Source organism: Sphaeramia orbicularis, chromosome 13 (assembly GCF_902148855.1).
Source record: "Sphaeramia orbicularis chromosome 13, fSphaOr1.1, whole genome shotgun sequence".
Lineage (NCBI taxonomy): Eukaryota > Metazoa > Chordata > Actinopteri > Kurtiformes > Apogonidae > Sphaeramia > Sphaeramia orbicularis.
Window position 1 is genome coordinate 14,571,250 of NC_043969.1, and position 27,192 is coordinate 14,598,441.

The 27,192-nt window shown below is 35.3% G+C and overlaps 1 protein-coding gene across 4 annotated transcripts in view; it reads left to right on the plus strand.

The window, feature by feature from the left end:
- The first annotated feature begins 802 nt into the window (after positions 1–802).
- samsn1a (SAM domain, SH3 domain and nuclear localisation signals 1a) overlaps positions 803–27,192 on the plus strand; it is a 34,154-nt gene continuing 7,764 nt past the window's right edge. For 3 of the 4 annotated variants that reach the window (XM_030152107.1, XM_030152108.1, XM_030152109.1), the window contains exons 1-9: positions 803–929; positions 3,905–4,084; positions 4,344–4,391; positions 7,824–7,864; positions 8,657–8,740; positions 10,620–10,714; positions 13,775–13,898; positions 17,972–18,402; positions 26,227–26,307. In XM_030152107.1, the coding sequence (XP_030007967.1) occupies positions 3,927–4,084; positions 4,344–4,391; positions 7,824–7,864; positions 8,657–8,740; positions 10,620–10,714; positions 13,775–13,898; positions 17,972–18,402; positions 26,227–26,307 (1,062 nt within the window). In that variant the 5' untranslated portion in view covers positions 803–929; positions 3,905–3,926. The remainder of the gene's footprint in view (positions 930–3,904; positions 4,085–4,343; positions 4,392–7,823; positions 7,865–8,656; positions 8,741–10,619; positions 10,715–13,774; positions 13,899–17,971; positions 18,403–26,226; positions 26,308–27,192) is intronic. The other variant, XM_030152110.1, reaches the window with a different exon arrangement.

The following is a 27,192-nucleotide window of genomic DNA, read 5'->3' on the forward strand; positions in this document are numbered from 1 at the left end:
CAGCCAACACAGTGGACACTCATGCACCATCCAACACACTGACATTCATACCATTACTGTAACTTTGCTGCTATTGATAAACCTGATCTGCACTAACGTGTTTGAGTGTAAATCAAGTGCTGATTGTTGTTAGACTGTAATTAACTGTTTATGTTTTAAGCAAAAAGTTTTTTTTTTTTTTTTGCATATTATCTCCATGAAATGAGTAATAACTAGTATTAGAGTATGTTAATATTTGAGAAAAAATAAGATTAGTAGCAATAAAAATGTTTTTATTTCATAGTTTTCACACAGTATATCAATAAATACATGTTTTTTGCTTCATAAATTAAATGCATGGTGTCCAGCTGAGTGGACATTTTTGCAACTCCATGAAAAATAGGTTCATAAAAAAAAAAAAAAATTCAATCATGTTTTTTTTTTTTCATGCCTAAAGAGGAATAGAAACACTCCCAATTAAGGTTCTCATAATTCATGCATGAAAGGGTTAAAATCTTAAATATAGGATGTATAAAAAGCCAAACTGAGTGTCAAACTTCACACTGAAACTTCATTTTACAGAAGTGGACAGAGGCACAGAAAAAAACTGAATGAATATGAGAATGAGTGTGCGATAAAAAGAGCATGATGTCTTTATTAAAAAAAAAAAAAAAAAAAATCTTCAAAACAAAGTCTCCCAGCCAATGGTGGGCTTGTTGTCAGGAGTGTGTTGTGCTTTAGCTCGTAGAGTAATGGTGGTCCATCTATTGGATTAGTGGAGGGATTTCACTGTGGTATTAATCTGAGAAGACAGCAGGCGACCCGGGCTGGACACACACTGAGCCGTTGTGTCTCTCTGTGCTGACACTCAGATCACTGTTTTCCCTCTGACGAACACACCTACGAAGACAGACCTCTCCACAAGCATGAACCTTTTCTGCTTTTCACTGGTAAGGGATATATTTTGCTTTTGTTGTTTTTGACTAACATGCACCCTGTAAATAACTAAGGAGAGATTTTAGTCTGTTCATGCACATATTACTATGCCATTACAAGCAGAACTGATTATACTGAATGTAGACGTTATCTTGTTTTGTGAACTTAAAGGTGTACAGACAAATATGTGTTGTTATAATTGTGTTTTAGTTCATTGATAGGCTGCACTTAACCCTAAAGAAGCAACAAGAGAGGTGTTTATAGCTGTAGTTAGACTATTGGAACATTAACTCATGCTCTGTTTCAACCTTATCTCTGTTGTTAGCTTTAAAATATTGCTTTTGTTATTTTTACCGAAGTAATTATGCACACATCATGTATAGGTGCTAGTCTTTCAGAAGCAACATCCATGAAGAAAGGTTAACCCTGCACAACTGCTCCAAATAATAAAACTACATATTATATATACATAGTATTGTTATGGTTTGGTGCAGGTGTAAGGGCATTACCTGTCTTCATAGATGCATAGTTTCTCTTGATTTTACTTCATAGAGGAATTCCCCATCAAACCCATATCACTGTGTGCTTTAATGCTTTGGTTTGCATTGTCATGTCATCATTCATAAAAGCGATGCTATCAGAGAAAGCAGAGGAAATTAGTGCATGATCATTAGTATAAAATGAAGTCAAAAGAGTCGTAAGAGTTGCAACACAAGTACACACAATTGTACACAAGCAAAATCCTCCCATATGGTCCTTCAGATGCTGCTGCAGCTGTCAGACTGCACGTGGACACAAGGGTATGGACACAGAAAGTTATCTTTGGCCAGATGTTGGGGACGTTGACCAATAATCAGGATTATTAACTGGCATGTTGGGAGGGTAAACAATGGATTGAGCAGGAGTTGTTTTCTTTTTTTTTTTTTTTTTTTTAATTCTCTTTTTATTGAAAGAAATCAGATTTTTTTTTTCATACATTGAAAAAACAAATACACAAACTATACACATCCAGAGAGTGGGTGTTAAAACAAAACAAAACAAAAACATTTACAGCAGCTCATCATGGTCCTGGCATACAGGAACTCAAAGTAAAGAATCAATGTATAAATAAAAAAGAAATAAAAACACAAAAACAAATTTCCTTCAGAGGATTTGGGGTTCATATTCATGCATTCATCTCAGCAAAATCAGATCTCAAAGGCTTCACATATCTCACCCATCCCTTCCAGTGTTGCACAAAAAAATCCATCTTCAAATTTACAGTAAAGGTTATTCTTTCCATCCTATAAATTCCCATGGTTACGTCTATCCAATTATTTATTGCCGGTTCTTCTTGTGTCATCCATCGTTTAGTTATTGCCTTTTTTCCTGCAGCTCGTAATATGCTGAATAAGTAACTGTTTATGTTTTTGACCTCTGGAGAAATGTATCCCAAATACATGGTTTTGAAATCAAAAGGTAAGTAGGTATTAAGAATGATTTCTATGGCTTTATGTATTTCTTTCCAATAATAGTTAATTTTTGGGCATTCCCAGAATATGTGGAAATGATGTGCAGTGTGGCAGCTCCAATTCCTCCAGCATTGTGAATTCCCATTTGTATAGTGTGACTTATGGCTAGGGGTAATAAAGAAACGAGTTCCGTTTTTCCAACAGAATTCTTTCCATTAGTGAGACTTTGTACTTTTCCATTGAAATTGGCAGATGTTTTGCCATTCTTCATCTGTTATTGTTAGGTCTCCCTCTTTTTCCCGTTTATCTTTTATGTATCTTGTTGACTTATTGTTAAAGTTATGGAGACTTTTATACAGTTGTGATATAATGTTTGTTTTCATATCAGATTTGTGTGCTTTTATGAATAGCTGGATGAAAGGTTTGCTGTCTTCTCTGATACTTTCCTTTTTGATGTTTTGGTTGTGATGAGCAGGAGTTGTTTTCATTGTTATTGCGGTTTCCCATCATGAACTTAAAGTTTGTTTGGACAAAACATTTATTAATTTTAGGATACTGATATACACAAAAAAAGACATGAAAGAGCAATATTAACCCTTTCATGCATGAATTGCGAGAACCTTAGTCAACATTTCTTTCTTCAGTGTTTTTATTCCTCCTTAGGCATGAAAAAAACAATGCAATCGAGTTTTTTTTTTCCTGTGGAGTTACAAAAATATCCATGCATTTAATTTTTGAGGTAAAGAAACATGTCTAAAACCCAATATCAGAAAGTGATATGAAAACAATGAAATAAAATCATTTTTAATGCTGCTAATCTGATGTCTTCTCATATTTTAACATATTCTAATGCTAGTAATTACTCACTTCATGGAGATAATATGCAAAAAAAAAAAAAAATTCTTGTCTAACAAATAACAATTGATTTACACTTAAACATGTTAGTGCAGATCAGGTTTATCAAGAACAGCAAAGTTACAGTAATGGTCTGAATGTCACTGTATGGGATGGTGCGTAAGTGTTCACTGTGTTGGCTGATATGGAACTAAAACAACAAAACCCATGAATGTATAAGAGAACAGCTGGAGAATAACTGTCCATTGGAGTGGCCTATGCATGAAAGGGTTAAGTTGTGTATCACAGATGAGATGCCACTGTGTATGAAGAGAGAAAGCATTTACATATATTCCTCGAAAGGAATCCAGATCAGATGAGCATATTTTAAGCCACAGAAATATCTGATCTGAGGAATTTCAATCTAATGTCTACATCCATGTTTGACAAGAATCCTTACATATCAAATCCTCATCTAATTTTCCTATTTTCGATCGTCTGAAGGCTTCACAGTCCTAACTTGACGCAACTGTGTGATTTTTTTTTAAAGAGCTTCACCTATAAAATCTGCTTGATTTGTGTGATTTCTGAACACTGGGTCCCCAGACACATTTAATCCCACAAACTGGATGAAAGCTACTCATAAATCAAGCTTGCCAGGTTTCAACCCCCTAACAGCTTTGGGTCCGTCTGCGCCCTGACAGGAGGGGTCTATGGACAGCTTGTATGAGGCGGTGCAGAATTCCAGCGATGCCCCCCCGCCGCCCGTCCCCAGCCGCTCGTCCAGCCGCCCCTGCAGCCGTCCATGCAGCCGCTCCTGCAGCCCCGCCGTCCTACTGGAGGACAACGCAAAGTGGAAAGGCTCCGGCAGATCAATATCCATGGTGAGAGGGCCGTTTGTGAATGATAGATCAAGCGTGATTCCGTCACAGAGGAAATGATTGTCCCACCCACCAGATTGCACCTATAAAACAAAGCTGATTATGAAAGTTGACAGCTGCTGCCAGGCCAGACTTCAATTTCAGCCTTGTTATGTAAATTAAATGTCACCAGTGGGGCACATAATCAAGTTTCATAATCATTAAACCGTGTATTCATTCAGGCATTTACTCGCATTAATGTGTCTGTTTTGTGTTTGTTCAGGATATGCCTCAGACAATTGGAACCACTTCGCATAAAAAAGAAAAGGCGGTGAGCAAAAGCACACACAAATACACACACTACACAAGTGTTTTAACTTTGAGGTAAACCTAATCTTTGAGTCTTTCATATTTGGGTTGCTTATTCCTATATCAATCAGCCCCCGTTGGTAAAAAAAAATAAAAAAATAAAAAAAATGTTCTAAAAACATATTAATCCTACTTGAAATCCAGGCATGTGTACGTCTACTGTTTATCCATTTCTGTGTTTCTTTTGTTGGATGTGCGTGCAGACCATGATGAAAAGCTGCTATTCAAGTGAAAGGGCTTTCCTCATATAGTAATAATATGGCTTGAAAGGCTCCCTGTTTAATTTCACTGAGGGTTAATACTGTAAATCCTTCCTGCAGCGTTACAGACAGACTCTCCCTGTAGTCCTCTCTTCATCCTTATATCAGCTCATTGTGCACAATTCTGTACGTACAAAGTGTTTTAAGAACAGGGATTGACAGCCTGTTAGACACAATGAGTGGAAATATGTCTGAATTATCATTATAACTGATTCATGGTGAGTGTTTTTAAGGAAGTGGAGCCCTGTGAACAGAAGGCAGATTATAGCATTGGCTAGTTGGTCTAAGAGGATTCAAGGCCCACCTACTAAGAGTCCCAGTCGCCTCTACACCTTTACATCCAACACCAACACAACTGCCAGGGGGAAATAAACTACATGTATTCTCAACATCTGTGAACCAAAAACATGTTTTATATCAGTAGCTCTAGATCAGGGGTGTCAAATTTATTATAGTTCAGGGGCCACATTAAGCCAAATTTAATCTGAAGTGTATCGGACCAGTGAAATAATAACATAATAATATATAAATAATGTCAACTCCAAAGTTTCCTCTATGTTTTAGAGCAGGGGTGTCAAACTCATTTTAGTTCAGGGGCCATATTCAGCTAAATTTGATCTGCAGTGGGCCGGACTAGAAAAATAATAACTTAATAACCTACAAATGATGACAACTCCAAATTTTTGTCTTTGTTTTAGTGTAAAAAACAAAACAAAACATTAAATTATGAAAATACTTGCTTTTATAAACTATCCAAACAAAACAAAACAAAACAAAACAAAAAACCCTGAAAAAACTGAAATTTAAATTAAAAAACGTAAGAAAATTTAGTGCAGTTTTAACAATATTCTGCCTCCACTTTTCATTTGTTCATGTGCATTATGGATCAGATCTACAAAGACACTAAACACTTAGTAACAGGAAGAAAAATAGTTCAAATGGTGCTTAATTTTCTTTAGATATTTCAGGTTGTTCATATTTGTTCAGGTTATTCACATTTTATTGTTACAGGATAGTTTGTAAATGTGAATATTTTCATAATTTAATATTATTTTTTGCACTAAAACAGAGAAAAAAAATAAATTGTTAATTCTAGATTTTTTTTGGCTTAATACAAGATTTTTTTTAACTTAATTGAAGATTTTTTTTTTTTTACTTAATTGAAGAATTTTTTTGGCTTAATTCAAGATTTTTTGCTAAATTCAAGCTAATTTTTTTTTTTTTTTTGCTTAATTCAATTCAAGATTGTGGAATTGTGGATTTTTTTTTTACTTAAATGAAGATTTTTTTTTTTGGCTTGATTGAAGATTTTTTTTACTTAATTGAGGATTTTTTTTTTTTGGCTTAATTCAAGATTTTTTTCCTTAAGTCAAGCTAATTTTTTTTTTTTTGCTTAATTCAATTCACGATTGTGGAATTTTTGCACTTGGCAAAAACATCCCAGGGGCCAAACTGGACCCTTTGGCGGGCTGCATTTGGCCCCCGGGCCGCATGTTTGACACCCCTGTTTTAGAGCGAAAAAAGCAGAATTATGCGATGACAATGTTTACATCTACCAAATATCCTTTAAAACAATGTGAATAACATGAACAAACTGAAATTTCTTAAGAAAACTAAGTGCAATTTTAACAATTTTATGTCTCAGTTTATCATTTACACATGTACATTACAACTTACAGATCACAGCGGATTATCAAATACACAAAACATTTAATAACATGCACAATATTGGTGAACTTGTTGTTCAGACATTTCAGAATGTTCATATTTGTTCAGGTTATTCATGGTTTTTTTTTTTAATGATAGTTTTCATGTCTACATTTAACAAAGAGAAAAATTTGGAGTTGTGAGTATTTATAGGTTATTATGATAGTATTGTACTGATTTGACCCACTTGAGATTAAATTGGTCTGTATGTGGAACCTGAACTAAAATGATTCATATCTTCAGTGTAATTTTTGCATTTCACAAATTCAACCCGTGGGCCAAACTGGACCCTTTGCAGGGCCAGATTTGGCCCCCGGGCCGCATGTTTGAGACCTCTGCTTTAGATGGATGCAGCACTGAGCACGTCTTAAGCCAAAACTAAGTTTATTGTTTAACCAATTTATCATGACCACACATGTGGATTTCAAACTTTGTATAAAAAATAGAAAGAAAAGCAACCAAAACATACAAAAAATATGATTTAAAGAATGTTAAGAAAAGTCAGCAATAAAAAGACCTACATGTTTAGTGTGACCTCCCTTTGCACTTCACCCATAAAGACCCAATCATCCACTATTGAACAAAATCGTCTACTGTAGTAAACTGTTTAATACCTATTGATCCACTAATCCTATCAATACATGTAAATAATTGGTGTAAAATGCAGTTTGTCATCTTTTCATGGTCATCAGACATGACCCATTTGGCTCCGTAGTGAACGTGGAAACACCGTCATCTTCTACAACATTGATTCACCAGTAAAACTCATGATGTTGGATCGATGACAATGGATGGAGACAGCTGTTTTATATTTAGTTAATGATATATTTTGATAAAAAAGTCACTTTTTCTTCAGTTTTCTCTTTTTTTTTGAAATAATTATCCTGAATTTTGCTCTGAGCTTTAACATTTGTATGATCAGTGAATTAAATATAGGAAAATAGATAATTTACACTGAAAAAATGCAAAATACAATGGATAATATTACAATAAATGGTAATTAAAGGTTAAATATAGAGAAATTTAAAAAAAAAAAGCTCTGGGTTTTTATGGGTTACTATGTGTTGAAGTATTTTGTGCATATTACATGTTTTACTGCACTGACCTTAAGCTGTTTTATGCAAACTGTCATTTAACACATGTCAGATGTTTCTTAATGTTTGGTTACAGGACTGTAACCTATAGAGGCTATCCAGTTTTGATTCAGTTTTGTGGGTATTACATGTTTGGTTTTTTTTTATATTTTTCTTGCCAGTTAATAAAGAGACTGGTAAATACATAGTTTTTCAAATTTACTACCAAGTTTAGGGTGACCTCAGCTTCTGCACAATAATGTCACATTAAAGGGATTGAAGACTAACACAAACTTAAAGGCATGGACATACTTTAATATCTAACATATACTGTATCTCTCAATTTTATTACAGAACACATATATCCAAATCAGCATCAGATAATGAAGCTTTGGGTAAGTACAGATATATCTAATATGTATTTGATGTGTGAAGGGTTGGATAAACTGGAGTAATTTAACCTGTTTAACCTTGACCATGTTTTCAGGGGAAAAATGCCTAAAAAGACATACCCAAAGTAAATGAAGAATTACTTATAATACTTATAATAATAAGACTCATATGGATGTTCTTGGTGTCTATGGACATTTAGAGATCTCACAGAATCTATTCCCATTGTCTAAAATATTGTATCTATTACTATGCCTGAGTAAACTGTAACAAACTAAAAGAGAAATTAGAATTTTTTATCCTCGCCTGTTTTTTTTTTGGCTGGATTGACGATGATACGCAGAAATTAATTGTTCGTGTCAGAGATTTTTAATAGCATATATTTCACCCCACAAAGATTAAAAATCATGTTTGAACATTAAAGTTTGCACTAAAATACACTTTGATGTACTTTTATTAACATTAGGGTCTAAACTTTGAGCAAAAGTTGAAAAAAACATCCATTGTCCTGATTTATTATATTTTTATAGAAGATGAATATTAATATAATTTTTTCAGCCCGTGGGCAGGCTGATAGGGCTAAAGGGGTTAAAGACTGAGGGATCAGTAAAAGAAAGTGTATGCAATAAAAGCAGCTAAAATGTTTTTATCTGACTAACGTACAGCTGCCTGTCGTTCGTGTGACTCAGACATCATTCACCCTGATGCATATCTGTGTCCTCCATTCACCCTGATTTTTCACATAAAATCCCCAGCATTTTTTTTTTTTTTTTCTGATTTGCCTCCCTCTGTTGTAGATAACCCCGGCTGTAATACAGCAGTTTGGCAACCTGCCAAAAGCCGAGAAGATTTAGTCCACATACCCAACATCCACAACGAAGGTAAACGGGGAATAACTCAGTCATGCTGGTGTTTATGGAAAACTGAGTGCACATACTTCTGGACAATCACCTGCACTTGTACAATGTGCACATGCTGCTTAAAGATAATGTCTTTACATTTTCACTGTCTAGACCAGAGGTGTCAAACTCATTTTCTTCCGGGGACCACATTCAGCCCAATTTAATCTGAAGTGGGCCGGACCAGTAAAATAATAGCTTGATAACACTGGTCTACAATTTTTTAGAAATGATTTGCTTCAGAGATTAAAAGTGCTAAATGTTACGTATTTTAATAAGATTAATTGGAAAATAAAAGACAAAAGTGCTGGTTTGCTGATGTTTTCAAGGTATATGATTAAGTGTTATTACACATATATACTGGTTTATGTACATTTATATAATAGTTTTATAAATCTTCCACTAAATAGAACCTGTAAAGTGAATGTATTCTAATGTGCAGACAGTGTTTTGAAGTAGATCTTGTAGCTCTGAGACAAATATTCCTTTTGAGTCAAACCCATTCTCTTGTTAATTCTTGAGTTTCACATTTTGACCCAAGGCTGTATCTTGGAAAGTTCAGCCAACCAGCATTTTTGACTTGATTTTTCTTTATCAGTGACTCTTATGTGGTAAAATTTCCTTACTTTTATTCTGGAAGCATTTTCCTTGTAGACCAGTGTAACCAATAAATAATGACAACTCCAAATTGTTTTAGTGCAAAAAATAACATTCAATTATGCCAATATTTACATTTACAAACTATCCAAACAAAAAGGATGTAAATAATGGGAAAAAAGTGGAATTTGTTCAGAAATATAAGTACAATTTTATCAATATCATGCCTTGACTTATCATTTATACATATGCATAACAGATCAGATCTACAAAGACACAAAACATTTAATAAAAGGCAGAATATTGTTAAAATTACACTTAATTTTCTTCAGACATTTCAGGTTGTTCATATTTGTTCAAGTTATTAACATTTTATTGTAAAAGGATAGTTTCTTAATGTAAACATTTTCATAATTTAATGTTTTTTGCACTAAATTAAAGAGAAAAAAAATTGGTGTTGTCATTATTTATAGGTTGTTATATTATTTTTTAGTTTGGTGCCCTAACTTGCACTTTGCAAATTCGTCATGCGGGCCAGATTACAACCTTTTGAGGGCCGATTTTGGCCCACGGGCCGCATGTTTGACGCCTGTGGTCTATACCATTTAGTCATAGTTTTATACAGTTTCATATTTAATTTATTTCTAAAGTTGCAGAAAAAATTATTAGACCACCCCTTGTCTTCTTCAGTTTTTTGTCCATTTTAATGCCTGGTACAACTAAAGGTACATTTGTTTGGACAAATATAATGATAACAACAAAAATAGCTCACAAGAGTTTAATTTAAGAGCTGATATCTAGACATTTTAAACAGCTTTCTTGATAATAACCAAAATCACTTCAGTTCTTACATCAATATCTATGGCATTGTACTGACAAAAACAGTGCTTTTAGGCATACCGTGTTTTCTTTTCTGTCTGTTTCAGTCACATGATACACACAGGAGTTAGTACTTAATTGCATAACTATTGTTTTTGATGACTTTTGATGGTCTAATAATTTTTTTCCATGACTGTATTTTTTATTTAACTTATTTTAACTCAGATTCTCTATTTAAATTTTGTGTGTTGGTGCCACAGAGAATGCCAAACTGTGTCTCATTATTTTACTAAAGTTTTTAGAGCTTTTCTATTCTAACTTCATTTGAACTCCCAGCTGGGCATCGCAAGACACTAGATATAGTTTGTTACATATTCAACTGCAAAAATGATCATTAAACAATGTGATTACTCAGTAGAAAATGCATGGTTTTGTGTCCACACAGAGATGAAGAGGATTAAGCACAGAACGGAAACAAAAGGAGGAAAAGGACCACATCAAACTGGCACTAAAAAGAAGGAGAAACCACCCTCAAACCAGGTTAGAATAGGACTTTTATTTAGCTCATATGTAAACATGGTGGATTTTTAGCAAAATTTGTCATTTATATCTATTAGAACATAGGCAGTAAATGGAAACAAAACACCAACAAATCTATATAAATACACAGCACATGTAAAGATAATTTAGAAATGTCTGTTGTTTTCATAACCTGTTTAATTATTTTAAAAATCTCTCTTATACAAAAAAGAACATAGAAATTACTTTGTCTGTTTTATTATTCAGTATATCTCAAGGTACATTTTAGACAAATAACTAACAGCTCTAATGCATTTTACACTTTAATAGAAAAACTTCAAAAAGAACTTTAACCCTTTCATGCATGCATTATGAGAACATTAATTAAGGCTTTTTTTCTTTATTCTTCTTTAGACATTAAAAAAAAACAATGAGATTATTGTTTTTTTATGAAGCTCTTTTTCATGGAGTTGCAAAAATGTGCGTTGAATTTTTAAAGTAAAGAATCTTGTATTTACTGATATACTGTGTGGAGAACTATGAAATAAAAACATTTAATGCTGCTAATATGATGTTTTCTCACATTTTAACATACACTACAAATAAAAAGTTATGGATATTTTAAATTTTTGGGCTTTTTTTTTTTTTTTTCAGTTGGGATTTTTGCACAATGCTTTTTACTTTTTTTGTGTGAATTGAATTGAAGCATTTTTTTTATTGACCATAGTTTTATTTACAAATGGCAAAATGACCAAAAAAATTACCAAAAAAAAAAAAAAAAAAGAAACATCCTTAACTTTTTGTTTGTAGTGTATTCTAATACTAGTCATTACTCACTTCATGGAGATAATATGCCAAAAAAAAAAAAAATTGTTAATTACAGTCTAACAATAACAAGGACTTGATTTACACTCGAACATGTTAGATCGGGTTTATCAAGAACGGCAAAGTTACAGTAATGTTTTCAATTGCAGTGTATGGGATGATGCATAAGTGTCTAATGTGTGGGCTGATATGAAGCTAAAACAACAAAATCCACGAATATACAAGAAAACAGCTGTAGAATAACTGTCCACTGTAGTGACCACTGTGCATGAACGGGTTAATAGAGAAACTTAGGAGCAAAGTTAAGAACACAGCAAAAATTGGAGAGTTGACATTTCAGGGTTAAACATTTGAGTCAATTTTCACTCTCAAAGTGTAGTTTTAACTCACTGTGAGTTAAATGTCACTCAGAGTTGGAGTTAATGAAAAGAGTTAGTCAAGCCTGTGGAAATTACCTCAGGAGAAGTGTTGTTTTGCATCTCTCTTAAGTAATTTTTAATGGATTCACTTTTTTATGATTAAAATTAACACTACTTTCAGAGTGAAAATGAAGTAAAATGAGTGTTATTTTTGTTACTTTCATGGCGTTAATTTAACTCTGTTTGAGTTAAAGGAGAAACTCTGACAGTGTAAATAATCAATCCGTATGGGTTAATTTAACCCAGGTCGGTGAGATTATGAAGGGCAGCTGTGGCTCAGTTGGTAGAGTGGGTCGTCCAATGACCGAAGGGTTGGCAGTTCAAATCCTGGCTCCAAATATCCATGTGTCAAAGTGTCCTTGGGCAAGACACTGATGCTACTGTATGAGTGTGAGGAATTGTAAAGCGCTTCAGGCACCATGAAGGTGTAGAAAATGTGCTATATAAGTTCAGTCCATTTTACCATTTTTGAACTCTTGTGAGTGTCGGTAGTTAAATCAGTCAGTGTTAAGTAAACTCAGGTTTCTGAGTTAAAAAGGAAAGTATGGTTTTAAATAATTAACTCAAATGAAAATGTTAATTTAACCCTGTAAAGTGTGGGCCTATATAAACTCTGAAAAAGAGTTATAATCAACTCTGTGGGAGTTGATTCAACTCTCCAATTTTTGCTGTGAATCCAGTGCAGTGTGTTAATTTTGGTTTATACAGGGGTTGGACAAAATAATGGAAACACCTTCACCTCAAGATGATAATGCCCCAATCCATACAGCTAGAATTGTTAAAGAATGGCATGAGGAACATTCTAATGAAGTTGAGCATCTCGTATGGCCGGCACAGTCCCCAGACCTCAACATTATTGAGCATTTATGGTCAGTTTTAGAGATTCAAGTAAGACGTCGATTTCCACCGCCATCGTCTCTAAAAGAGTTGGAGGGTATTCTAACTGAAGAATGGCTTAAAATTCCTTTGGAAACAATTCACAAGTTGTATGAATCAATACCTCAGAGAATTGAGGCTGTAATTGCGGCAAAAGGCGGACCTACACCATATTAAATTATATTTTGTTGATGTTTTAAGGTGTTTCCATTATTTTGTCCAACCCCTGTAGGTCAGCAGCTATGAAAGACTGTAGAAACCAAAGTCCAACAGCCAAATAACAAACACAAACGCCCAATGAGTGCTAGAGGCTGAATCTGCTTTAGTTTAATTGTCTCCTTCCTTTTTTTCCACTATCACTATTAAAACAGTCAATCCGTGTCCTAACCACAAACTGATATATAGTCCAAGTACCCACCTGATATATCAGCAGAACTAAAACAAACCTGTTGCTGCACAAGAAGTGGTGCAAGTGCAAACCCATGTTATAATCAAGCACCAGCCCAGTTTGTGTCCATGCTGGCGTTAAAAGATGCCACCTGCTTGTGTCATCCAGATCACCTCTAGTAGCCTTAATGGCACAGTCATTTCACCAAATGCCGATTGGGTTTTAATACAGTGCAGATGGCTCCAAGAGGGGTACAGCTCTCTCTCTAATCTCCGGTCCACATGGCAGGGAGGCTGTGAAAGCGGGTGTATGTTTGGGATGGGGAGGGTTTTGGAGGCTGTGTGCCAGGTCAGTCACTGCCCATTCTGACTAATGCACATCATAGTGAAACGCAAACACAACAGAGCCTGCCAGAGCTGGATTGGTGGTAGCTTTTTTCCTTCTTACAGTGAGTCCATGACTCAAATGGGATTGAAAGAAAGATACAGGATCAGACAGAACACACACACACACACAGTTGTAGAATTAGAGGCTAAGAGAACTCATGTTAAAGCTTTGTGTCCATGCTTTCAGAGCGTCCATGCCAACGGAGTCACAGCAGAGTCCAAACCTCCAGCCAAAAGAAACCAAAAGCCTGGAAAGAAACCAGGGAACAAAAGTGGGAAAGAAGGGACAAAGAAAAGTCACAACTCCACAGGTATGGTAGCATCCCACAATGACACAAAGATAAAAAAAACAACAAAAAACACACTTACAGATAGAACTGCACTATATATCGTCATTGCGATGTACGTGCGCGCAATAGTCACATCGCAGGTCCTGTGACGTAGGAGGCAAATGAACTCAATTGTTACTCCCTCAGAGTTTAATCAAGGCTCAACATAGTTCTTTGGTTTTAACAGCCATTTATTTGGACTATCAAATCTTGAGCTTGCCCAAACAATGCCATCAGAACTAAAGAAAATAAAATATTAAGACTTAAATTAACTTACAAAAATATAAAGATTTGACACAAGATGACGAAATGAATGCCCATTAAACAAAAATAAAGCACACATATAAAATAACAGGCTTAATTAGCCTCACGTAGAATTCACATGACTTATTAACAAAGAAAACTGACAAACTTTACCTCAATGGCTGCATAGACTCCAAAGGAATAAAACAGAGGGTTTCACAGCATCTTCTTAAAAGATATGTTTTAAATTTCTTAGCTCAGTTCTTATGAATTGTCCTTTTGCAGACCTTACAGGTAGAACACGTCGTGCATGATAGCCTCGTGTGGCTCATGGAGTGTACTAATAATCTTATCCCCTGGGGGCAACGTGAACATGCGGAACAAACATTTTGGTTCCCCTCTTACCTCTATGTTTTTAAATCAAACAAATAAAATGCATTTTCTATGAATTTGCCGCATTTTGTGAATTATTTATTTATTGACTATTTAAATGAATTATTACTGTGAATTTGTTATGTTTTTAAATACTCTTGAAAATTATGAACTGAATATATGAGTGATGCATTGGACGGCAGCTACATCAATGTTTTCTCATCTAATTTCAACCTGAGTCCCTTACACACACTACACACTGTGATCCACCAATCACAATCGTTCTTAATCAGTTTGCTGAAGCAGACCACGCCCCTGCACATGGAGTGAGTCGCTAGTAACAACATTGAGAAACAAGTGTTCAGAAAACGCAAACCTCCGCCAAGCACCCCAAATGGTGTGCATGTGTGGATCGACTATTTCTTTTTAAATTAAACAGTTTCAAGGTTGTTCCATACAGCAGAAAAAAGTTGAAGCTTGGTACCAGTCATGTGTGTGTCAAATTATATTAAATTCCAATCAATATTTGTTGAGTTATAATGAAAAATGTGTCGTAAATGGGATTTTCAATGTTAAATTGAAATTCCACAGTGGATGTGGACAATTTTGTGCCAGATACAAGATATTGTTATAAGCTATGGTTGTATCAAATTGGAGGCTAATCGGAGTTGTTTTGAATTTTTTTATGAATTTTCGAAAATTGCTCAATGATGAGAAATAGGAAAATTGTAGATTTTGTGACCTTGCTGTGACCTTGAACTTTGGCCTACTTGGCCCAAAATTTAATGGGTTCGTCCCAGGGCCTAGGCCTATCTGTGGGTAAAATTTGGTAAAGATGGTTGTAACAGTTTTCCCGTAAAGTTGCTAACAAACAAACACACAAAGCAAAGGGATCACAATACTTCCTGACAGAGGTAATAAGAGAGAAAATCACTGAAAATGACGACTTGGTGCCAAAAAGTAAAGCAATGTCGGTTATGTGGAGTTACTTCAGCAACAAGAAGGATGATACTGAAACACGTGTTCTGTGTTGACAGTGTTGTGCAATTGTTGCCACGACAGGGAACGCAACTAATTTATTTGACCATTTACGTTGGCACCACACTGGTATTATATCCTCCTGAGTATTTTTTCATATTGCAATATATCGCAGGGTTAACAAAAATCGCAATGTCAGTTTTTTCCAATATCGTGCAGCTCTACTTCTCATTTGCCCAGGTCATCATTCTTCTCGGTTCAACTAGACCGGTCTAGCTCTTTTGTGAAAACGTTCCATCTTTCATTCAGGAGACTTCTTCAGTTCTAATAACTGGTGGGGAAACTGGACAAATAAACCTGCAGGGGGAGTGGTCTGTGTGGGTGAAACTGACGCGCAATACCCACTAACGACCCCACCCCCAGGGACACACCCCCCTTATGACCTTAAGACATAAATTGGGACTAACACCCACATAGACCACTCCCCCTGCAGGTTTATTAGTCCAGTTTCCCCCCAGTCATTAGAACTGAAGAAGTCTGTTGGATGAGAGATGAAACATTTTCAATAAGAGCTAAACCAGTCCATCTGAACTGAGAAGAACTACCAAGAAGAACAAACAGGTTTTCTTTGTACTGACTGAAGTGTCCTTTCTGACCTTCAGTGACATCTGCACCACTCTATGACCAACCTATGACTCAACTAAACTCCTGCTTACAGGCGCAAAATAGTGTGCATGCACTGTTGTCCAGAAATGAAGAAATTGACAGCTAAATCCTTTTTATACTTCTGCTTTTAAGTATTTCATCAACTTCACTTTAGGTGTTTGTGGTGTCCTGGCATGAATGGTGTTAGTACAGAAAACACGAACACAGCAATCGACAGGGTTACAAAAGAAACAGCACAAGAACTTCATCTCCTCCTCACAGATGGTCTGTTTGTCTAGAAACAAAAGTCTGCAGAGACTTTATTACTGCACTGGTATTGTTTTCAGTAACATATCTGTACTAGACTTTACTTCTATTTTTTTTTTTTTTTTTTTTTTTTGACTCATGCTACCTACATTTCTACTTCTTACATTGTCAGAACAGACTTTATTCCTTAAATCAAGCTAATTTTAACTAAAATCGATCAACAGACAACACATAGAAAATACTTCTGAGTATCAATTGATGCACATCCCACAGAACAAACGTAGCAAGAAGATGTTGATGAGTATGCAAACGACATAAGATGAAATAAATGTGAAAGGTAGACTGACTTGATAATGGGTATTAGGTATCATATTTTCAGTTCTGTTGCTGAGAATGAAAACGAATTTGCGTATTGCAGGAAACTCAACATTCATTATTGCCATTTAATGGATTTTTTTTTTTTTTTTACTTAATTTGAAGTGTGTTAATAGCAAGGTTTTTATCGTTAACGAAAGCTAACGAAATGACGAAAACTAGAATTGTAAAAACATTTCATTAACTGAAATAAATGAAAACTGTAATTAAAAGAAAAAAATGATAACTAACTGAAACTGTATTGTGTGCTTACGAAACTAACTAAAACGAATAAAAATTCAGGAAAAAATTCCCTTTGTTTTCGTCTTTGTCAGTGTCGGATTGATACAAAAACGATTTATTTCCCTCGAGCAATTTTAGCAGCTGGCACCATATGATATTTAACGGTCCGTCACTTCTCGTCACTTGTGGTTTACAGTCATCTTCTGGTCCCCACTCTACCTGGAAACATGGAAACTAAAGTTTGGAGAAAGCAGCAGAGTCCTGTCTGTGATTTATTTGAATATGACAGCAAAGAAGATAAAAGATATGAAAAAACTAAAACTAAACTAAAACTAAGCATTTAGAAAATAACAAAAACTAATAAAAACTACCAAACCTGCTCTAAAAACTAATTAAAACTAACTGAACTAGAGAAAAAAAAGTCAAAACTAAATAAAACAAAACTATAATGAAAAATCCAAAACTATTATAACCTTGGTTAATAGTCTTTAGTTAACTTTGCACAGACTCAGTTTCTAAAAGTTCCTCACAGTCCTTCTCATTACTTTCAGAGTTTGTTCTTTTTCACTTTTACTCCATTGCAGAAGTTAAATCAATACTTCTACTTTCATCTGAGTCTTTTTAAAACAAGAATTCAGTTTAAAAGAAACACTTGGACTTTTGCCATCCACTTATCTATCCAAGCCTTTTCAACCACAGGGCATTTCTATATTGTATTTCACTATCATAAATTTAAAGTATAAATATAATAAATATGTTATATAAATCTATGACCCTGTGTAGACTTTCAGTGACGTCTGTGTCAGTATGAATCACCACTTACGCAGCAATAATGAGCAATTCTATTTCATCAGTCATGCATGTGATGGGGACATTTCAGGTTGAATAAGAATACTAATGTAATCCTGTCTGACATGTTTCATTAATTCTTCTTCCATTCTGTGTTTTCTCAGTGAATTCACCACCAGGACCCATGAGCCCACTCCAGGTGCCCCATTACCTGGATGTACCATACAGACCAGACAGGAGGCCCTACCAGGGCAAGGCCTCCACCCTCCCTGCTCAAGAGAATACAACACCTGGACGCTGCACAGAAATGGTCAGCCTTCCTGGAGGAGCGACACCCACCCACACCAACCACCAGCGCTGGAGCAACCCAGGTGAAGGCAGTCCTGTATGGGGGTCCATCCAGCACACCTGCCGCAGACCGCTCACTGAGTATCGAGTCTACTCCCATGATTTTTCTGGGTCTCATGGGAAGGAGTGGGAAGGAAGACAGCAGCAGGGAACAAGCCAGGACAGCGGCTTGAAACGGGACGGTAAACCCCAGGTTCCCCCTAAGGTGCCACGGTCGATCACAGATGTGGATCTGTTAGAACCAAATGTGAGTTTACAGCTTTACTCCTGATGCATGAGTCTCATGAATTATTTCCATTTGCACTTCAAGTATCACAACACAATATAAATAAAATATAGATAGGGGAGTATGTTGAATTACCTCTTCTTTTAAAAATACGTAAAGCACATTGTTGTCAGATTCTGCAAAACCCTTGTTGATATTTTACATCCTAATGGGTCTCAGATCAGTTCCCTCACAATGTATCAAGCATTGCAGAATCAGTGTGTTTTAATACAGCATCATTATTGTGGGCATGGCCGTTGATCAGGGGTGTTAACCTACACAGCTGTGGGGGGGGGCCCAAGGGAGAGGGGGGCCCATGGGAAGTTAAGATTTTATTTTTTTTAAGTATTTTTTTTTCCTGTTGTTCAACTAAATTACATGATAAATATCGACCTCTATGCAAGCTTCACGCATTAGATTTTCTAAATTAGTATATTATTGTTTTCCAAAAAAGTAAAGACTGCTGTCACTACTCTGTCAACACCCCTTAAGAAAAGCGCAAAATGGTTCACTCCACATGGAGTTTGAGAAACGCACCTTGCTTGTTCGGCTAAGTTCTCTCCATTGAAAGCACATTGGCAAGAGCATTGGACTTTAAAGACCTCATCAGGGATTTTGCCAGCAAGAAGACCCGTCAGTGGGCATTTTCTGTAGAGTAAACTGAAATGTATAGAATTGTGCTATTTTTATTTTTGGAATACTTGTTCAAATCTGTTGGTTTTTGCCTTTTTTGTATCTTTACAGGATAATGACTATTGAGTCATGTTTTGTTTGGTTACCTTTTATGACATATTATTATAGGCTACTGAAAAATTTGGCGCATTCTTGTTCACTCAGGAAATGTAATGGGTAAATACAGTCTTGCGTGGTTATGTTTTCTTATACAGTAGCTTAAGCAGACTTGTTAGCCCTGTGATATAGCCATTGTGTTGGTGGGTAAGGCCCTTGGCAGATGGGTGGACGTGTGTGTGTTGGGGGGGGGGGGGGGTAACGGAGGGCCCGACTTTTTGTGTATGGGCCCAGAATTTGGTGCTACGGCCCTGATTGTGGGCGAGGCTTTGTGATCATAAACTGTATATAATCAGTGAATGAAGGAACAGTGACTGGTTTTTGAACTACTGCTTTGAAGGCAGCAGTAGTTGTGATTTGACCATCAATATATCAGCTTTTTGGAGTTGGAAGTGACCAGATTTGGACAAAAAAAATGGGCAGAACTATAGGAGCCTGAGGGGTCAGAGTTGAGCAAAGTGCTGGCTCACTGCTTTAGTAAAATGGTGAACTTCATCAAGTACTGCATAGTGAGGTCATTTGACAGTCTTAGTTAGTGGAACTTGTTGACCACAGCTATAGTCCAGTTGTCTGTCTGGAAAAATGTTTCTCATTAAATAAACCAAAACTCAGTCAAAGTCTGACAGACACAGCCTCTATTTGACCTGAGATCTAACTATAAACATGAAGACGGACCACCGGATCCTTTATTAGAAGGTCTGAATGAAACAGATGAGACTAGTGTGAGTTAAGGTAATTATTAACGAAAACTAACGAAATGACGAAAACTGGTATGGAGAAAACATTTTCGTTAACTGAAATAAATAAAAACTATAATTAAAAGAAAAAACGACAACTAACTGAAACTGTATTGTGTGCTTACAAAACTAAGTAAAACGAATTAAAATTATGGATAAAATTCCCTTTGTTTTCGTCTTTGTCATTGTCGGATTGATACAAAATCAATTTATTTCATTCTAGCAATTTTAGCTAGTGACACAATACGACACTTCACGGTCCGTCACTTGTGGTTTAGAGTCATCTTCTCGTCCCCACTCTACCTGGAAACATGGAGACTAAAGTTGGGAGAAAGCAGCAGAGTCCTGTCTGGGATTTATTTGAATACGACGGTGAAGAAGATAAAAGATACAACAAAACCAAAATTAATACTGAAACTAAACTAAAACTAAGCATTTAGAAAAAAATGAAAACTAATAAAAACTAGCAAACCTGCTCTAAAAGCAAATTAAAACTAATTGAATTACAGAAAAAAAAAGTCAAAACTAAATAAAATTGAACTATAATGAAAAATCCAAAACTATTACAACCTTGGTGTGAGTCCTGGAATAACATAGTGACTTAGTATTTTTGTGGCTCGGTATTTTCAGAGAGAAGTTTGATGTAAGTCTGTGGGTGCCAGAGCTTTTCAGAGCCGCTCCTATCAGCCACCATCAGCATTAAAACATGAAGACACTCATGCATTGGTTTTGTTTTGGGGCCGTGGTCTTTGCCCATTGGTTGTGATTACTTTGTGCAAACTGTGATTCCTAACTTGCCACCTTAATCTAGTTCTTCCATTGAAGGTGGTATGTTTGATGCTCTAAATCAGGGATGTCACACTCATTTTAGTTCAGGGGCCACATACAGCCCGATATGATCTGAAGTGGGCCGGACCAGTAAAATAATAACAGTGAAAAAAGTCAAATTATATTATGAAAATATTCACATCAACAAACTTTTCTCACTAATCTGAATAACATGAACAATCTGAAATGTCTTAAGAAAAATAAGTGCAATTTCAACAATATTCTGCCTCAGTTTATCATTTACACATGTACATTACAATTTACATTACAATTACCAATATACAAAACATTTAGTAATGAGCAGAATGTTGTTAAAATGACATTTACTTCTCGAAAGACATTTCAGTTTGTTCATATTTGTTTGGGTTTTTCTCATTTTTTCTAGAAGGGCAGTTTGTAAATGTAAAAATTTTCATGTAATTTTACTTTTTTACACTAAAAAAACGAGATTTGACATTTTCATTATTTATAGGTTATTATGAGACTATTTTACTGGTTCTGACCCACTTTAGAGTGAATTGGTCTGTATGTGGAACCTGAATTAAGACTATGTTGACTCCATTGATTTTCAGTATCTACTGTGTAATTTTTGTATTTCATAAATTCATCCCACGGGCTGGACTGGACCCTTTGGGGGGCTGGATTTGGCCCCTGGGCCGCATGTTTGACACCTGTGCTCTAAATGGTGCAAAAATAAGCTTTTGTGAGTTGTAATGTCACAATTTAACACAATTTAATCTCTTAAACCTCACAAACCACCTGAATAAGAAATCTGTGGGCTGTTACTGTGAAGAATCCACATACACTCTTATTTGTATTTTCTTGACCAGTGTCCGGTCAGTGTTAATGCCTAAGGATAGAACAGATTGACCTTAAGGGTCAATACCCCTTGCATGTGCATTGTGACCTCTTCGTATGTGCGAGACCCCTGCTGATGCGCAGCACGTGCAGTGTGAACACAAAGCAGTGGGAAAAGCTTAACATGACTTGAGGGAAAATTGTCCAAGATGAACAGGATGATCTGGTGTAGAGATTACAAGATCCCTATGGATGAATAGTGTCATTGAACCTGAAGCCTCTTAAGAGAGTAGTTAGAGATGATGATGATTTAAGACTGTCTGTGCAGATTCCCCATCTATGATGATCAAGTGAGTTTATTAGTAGGGTATGAATCACTCAGCAAAGCCATATGCACATGAGGCTTTTTTTTTTTTTTTTTACCAATTCCAATCCTGCCTTTGGTTTTTCAATCTTTATGCATCTTGTTACAAAATAAATAATATTAATACCAAATCTAGCAATAATACAAATATTACAAAATTCAAATTTCCACATGTACCAGGTGTAATTTTCCACAGTTTATGTATCTCATCATGAAATAAAACTCCCCAGATGAACAAGTGATTCTCCAGAGTGTCAGGAACCACTGAACTAATAGATTAGAAGTCTTAATCTGGATTGACGGGAGTTTATGGATGATTGCAAGATATGAGATTAGGCAATGGCTTTTGTCTGTAGAATTCCCTTTTCCACAGTTGACCAATCCCCAACGATGTAAACACAGTGGCAAATCCCACACAGCGATGACAGTCAGTAGTGAAAGCAAAGCAGGATCCTGTGGAGGGTAAAACCACTTCACACCACTTCACACTGTCAGACCAAGGTTCTAATAGTTTTGGATTTTTCATTATAGTTTAGTTTTATTTAGTTTTGCCTTTTTTGTCTCTAATTCAGTTAGTTTTGATTAGTTTTTAGAGCAGGTTTGCTAGTTTTTATTGGTTTTTGTTATTTTCTAATTGCTTAGTATTAGTTTTTTTTTTTAATTTCTTTTATCTTTTTAGCTGTCAAATTCAAATAAATCCCAGACAGGACTCTGCTGCTTTCTCCCAACTTTAGTCTCCATGTTTCCAGGTAGAGTGGGGACGAGAAGACTTCTATAAGCCACAAGTGACGAGAAGTGACGGACCGTCAAGTGCCGTATGGTGTCGCTAGCTAAAATTGCTTGAGGGAAATAAATTGATTTCGTATTGAATTGAATTGAATTTATTTGCACAAAATAAAAACAGCAATAGAAAAAACAACAACATTCAAACAAGTAACAAAATTGTGCAGGAGAGGTTAGAAGCCAAAAAGAAGGCTTATATGAATACCTCCCCCGAAATGAACATTAAACAAAAAAAAAAAAAAAAGAATTAAAAAATGCAATATAACTGAAATAATAAACTAAAGTAAAAACAATAAAAATGTAATCCACATTACAAATCATCAAATACAAATCAAGTGATACACAGCCTTACATTTTTTCATGAATTAAAGTCCTTTTCAGATGCTTTTTAAACAATGATAAAGTAGATGTTGATTGAAGTTCAGGTCTTAGATTATTCCACAGATTTGGTCCACCATATTTCAGAGAATACTGACAGACTGAAGTTCGGCAGTACGGAAGATAAAATTTGCTTGAAAATCTTGTTGTGATCGTGTTGTGAATAACAGAAGACAACATAAAGAAATTGTGAAAAACTTTAGGAAGAATATGAGTTAAGTGAACATATTTGTACATGAAGACACAGGTCTGGTAAATGTTCACATCAAAAACTGAGAGAAGATTGAATTTTTTGAAAAGAGGAACAGAGGAGTCGACAATCCGACATTGACAAAGACGAAAACGAAAGGAATTTTATCCATAATTTTTGTCAGTTTTAGTTAGTTTTGTAAACACACAAATCAGTTTCAGTTAGTTGTCGTTTTTTTTTTTTTTTATTATAGTTTTTATTTATTTCAGTTAACGAAAATGTTTTTACAATTCTAGTTTTCATTTCGTTGGTTTTCATTAACGATAATAACCTTGTCTCAGACCCACTGAAGAGTCCTCCCTCCTTTAGTTAAACCTCATTTATGTGATTGGGATACTGGCTGTAACCTTGTTCAAGTAGAAACATCTACTACTGTTGCCTTCACTGTGTACTGACAGGGAAAGAACACAACACGAAATATCCAGTTCCATACCGGAAAGTGTTTCGACACCGCAGAGTTGCCTCTTTCAGCTGTTCCTCTGTCATTTGTCAGCACTTCCTCAAAAATTCTCACCCCAACTTAAGAAATGAATACAATTATGTGGTCCAGCATCATTTACCAAAACCAAGTTCCTCATTGGTACCAATAGGAAATGATGGATGCTGAATTCTGAATATATTTTGAATCAAATATTTTTTGTTTCTTCTTTATTCATGCCTGCTAAATATCTGTTTGCCCAACATGAACATAACCCTAATATGTTTTGACTATGATATAATGTGGTAACAGGCCTGAGCTGTATTTGATGACATTACATCCAGACTCAGAGCAGATTAACCACAGAAACACATTACAGTAGCAGTTATGACACAAGATCATCCCTACCAGGATATTTTACCCCTTAAAAAAACAAACACCACAATTATAAAACCAAAATGCAGTCATTCCTGGAAATGGTTCTTGATGTTTTCTTCGAGCAGGCCACAAAATGCACACTCAAGCATTTGTATTTTTCCCCTTTCAAAGCAATACTGCATGAAAGACACAGTGTCAATTGCCTCATATCCTGTGTATAGAAAGGAAGTAGGCCAGCCAGCCCAGCAGACAGTCATCTGCTGTCATAGTTAACACTTCACTGTCATTTAGAGCGGACAAGACAAAAGAGAAGAGCACAGCCTGAGAATTAACTGGAACTATATAGAACAGGACAGAAAACATGTTGCACAGGGCAGCCTCCAATGTCTCAGATAAAACAAAGAGCTGCAAACCAAAGGTAGGTGAAAATCTATGAATAAATTTGAATATAGAAGACATGACATTTTAGAGCAGGGGTGTCAAACTCATTTTAGTTCAGGGGCCACATTTGGCAAAATCTGATCTGAAGTGGGCCGAACCAGTAAAATAATAACATAATAATATCTAAATAATGTCAACTCCAAACTTTTCTCTATGTTTTAGAGCAAAAAAAGTAAATTTACATTATGAAAAGGTTTACATCTGAAAAACAATCCTTTCAAAAAATGTGAATAACATGAACAAACTGAAAAGATAAGTGTAATTTTAACAATATTCTGCCTCAGTTTTTCGTTTACACATGCACATTACAGAGCACAGTGGATCTACAAATACACAAAACATCATGTTAAAATTGTACATACAAGACATTTACGTTTAAGACATTTCAGGTTGTTTGTATTTGTTCAGGTTATTCACATTTTTTGCTAAATTATACTTTGTTTTTAGTGGAAAAACATGAAAATATGTACATTTACAAACAGAAAAATTTGGAGTTGTCATTATTATTTTTTATATTATTATGATAGTATTTTACCGAATCCTGCCCACTGAGATTGAATTGATCTGAATTTTGGAACCTGAACTAAAAGGACTGTTAATATCTCATTTTTGCATTTCACAAATTCATCCCAAGGGCCGGACTGGACTTTTTGGTGGGCCGGATTTGGCCCCCGGGCCGCATGTTTGACACCTGTGCTTTAGAGGATGGTTTGACTATAATAAAGGAGGTCAAATGTCAGAAAGGCAGCAACTAAAAATGACTTACACTAGAAAAAAAAAAGACAGTGTTGTCTTGAATAAAAAAGTCACAGCTTCCAGGTAAATGAAACGTTTCAACCAGTTAGATGATCATTGTCTTATTTATAAATGTAATGATAAACTAAACATTGACTATTATATACAAGTCAGGTTTCTGTGAAAATGAATAAACCTGAACTAATTTTAATGTATGACAAAAAAAAAACATTAAAGTACGATGCAAACAATCCTCCACAAATCTAACAAAATAGGAGTAGAGTAGCTTAAAAAAGACTTCAATTCTACTGCGTTATTTATGGAAGCTGCATTAAATCAATCCACAGAAGGCTGTCTAGGAGTACGAGGCTCATATTTAACTAGGATTTCCAGGGATTATTCATTTATATAATTATTTTAGTACTCTGCTGCAGAGATGATGGGGGTTTGGGAGAGATTATAATGACTTTTAGTTTTATGAAAATTGGGGGGAAAAAAAAGAATTAAATCTGGCCAAGAGTAGAGCCAACAAGACAAGTGCATTACAGTCTGTCATTAGAGACTGAGGACACATCAGTCATGTTGATTTTAACTTATTTTCAGTGCATTTCTCAGTTAGGATGAATACAAAAAACAGTTTAACTGCATAGGCGACAAGGTTTTGTAACTGTTTGTACACTTGACTGTCATCACGCACATTAATGGAGCTTATTTGTAATCGTGAGGAAGGAAATGGCTGAAGGTTTAACGTCATCTCTGAAATCCATGAGTGTTTAAAGACATGCTGAACCCAGAGGAAACTGAAACATGGACTCACTGATGTTATGTAATCCTGGTAAACCTTGTTACACAGACTGTGACAAAACCATCTCTCATTCTTCCTTTCTTTGTAATATCCTCACCATAGCGTTCCACAAGCTTCGGCAGGTTCGAGGGCCTCCGAAATCACCCATCACAGGCTAAACCAGAGGAAAATGGAACAGCTGTGGTTAGTGGATTTTAGTTGTTTACTGCACATTATGATGAAATATTCAATGCCTTTCAAATTATCCTATACGGTTACTTGGTAAAGATGAGAGATTTATGTTTTTGCCTTTTGTTAAAATGGTAAATATATTAAGTCCATTATGTGTTCAACATAATATGCATGGTGCATTGGAAAACAAGGTGCATCCTGGGAAAGTACCTTTTGCGGTACAGGATATGATGCGTTTTACTGTATGTTTATTGAGCAAAACTCTTTCTTTGCATTGAATACAATATAAGGAGATGGGAGACATATAAGGAGCATTAATAGCACTGTGCGTTTGTGTTAAACCCTTTCATGCATGAATTCTGACAACCTTATTTAAGATTTTTTTTCCTCAGTGTTTAGGCATAAAAAAAAAAAATGTAATTGAATTTTTTTAATGAATCTATTTTTTTGTGGATTTACAAAAATGTCCACTCAGCTGGACACCATGCATTTAATATTTGAAGCAAAGAAACATGCATTTACTGACTGAAAGTATGAAATTATTTTTTTAATGCTGCTAATCTGATATTTTCTCACATTTTTAACATACTGTAATACTACTTGTTACTCACTCAGATAATATGTGACAAAAAAACAACTTTTTGTTTTTAAAAAATGTGTTAATTACAGTCTAATAACAATTAGCAATTTATTACACTCAAATATTTTACTGCAGATGAGGTTTATCAAGAACAGGAAAGTTACAGAAATGCTATGAATTACAATGTATCGGATGATGTATAAGGGTCAAAACACAGTATTCAAAATCTCTCTGACGGGACATTTCAGATTAGTGTTGCTAAATGACCCACATTTTTACTTTTAAATCAATTTTTGCTTTAGTTGGACCATAAGGGA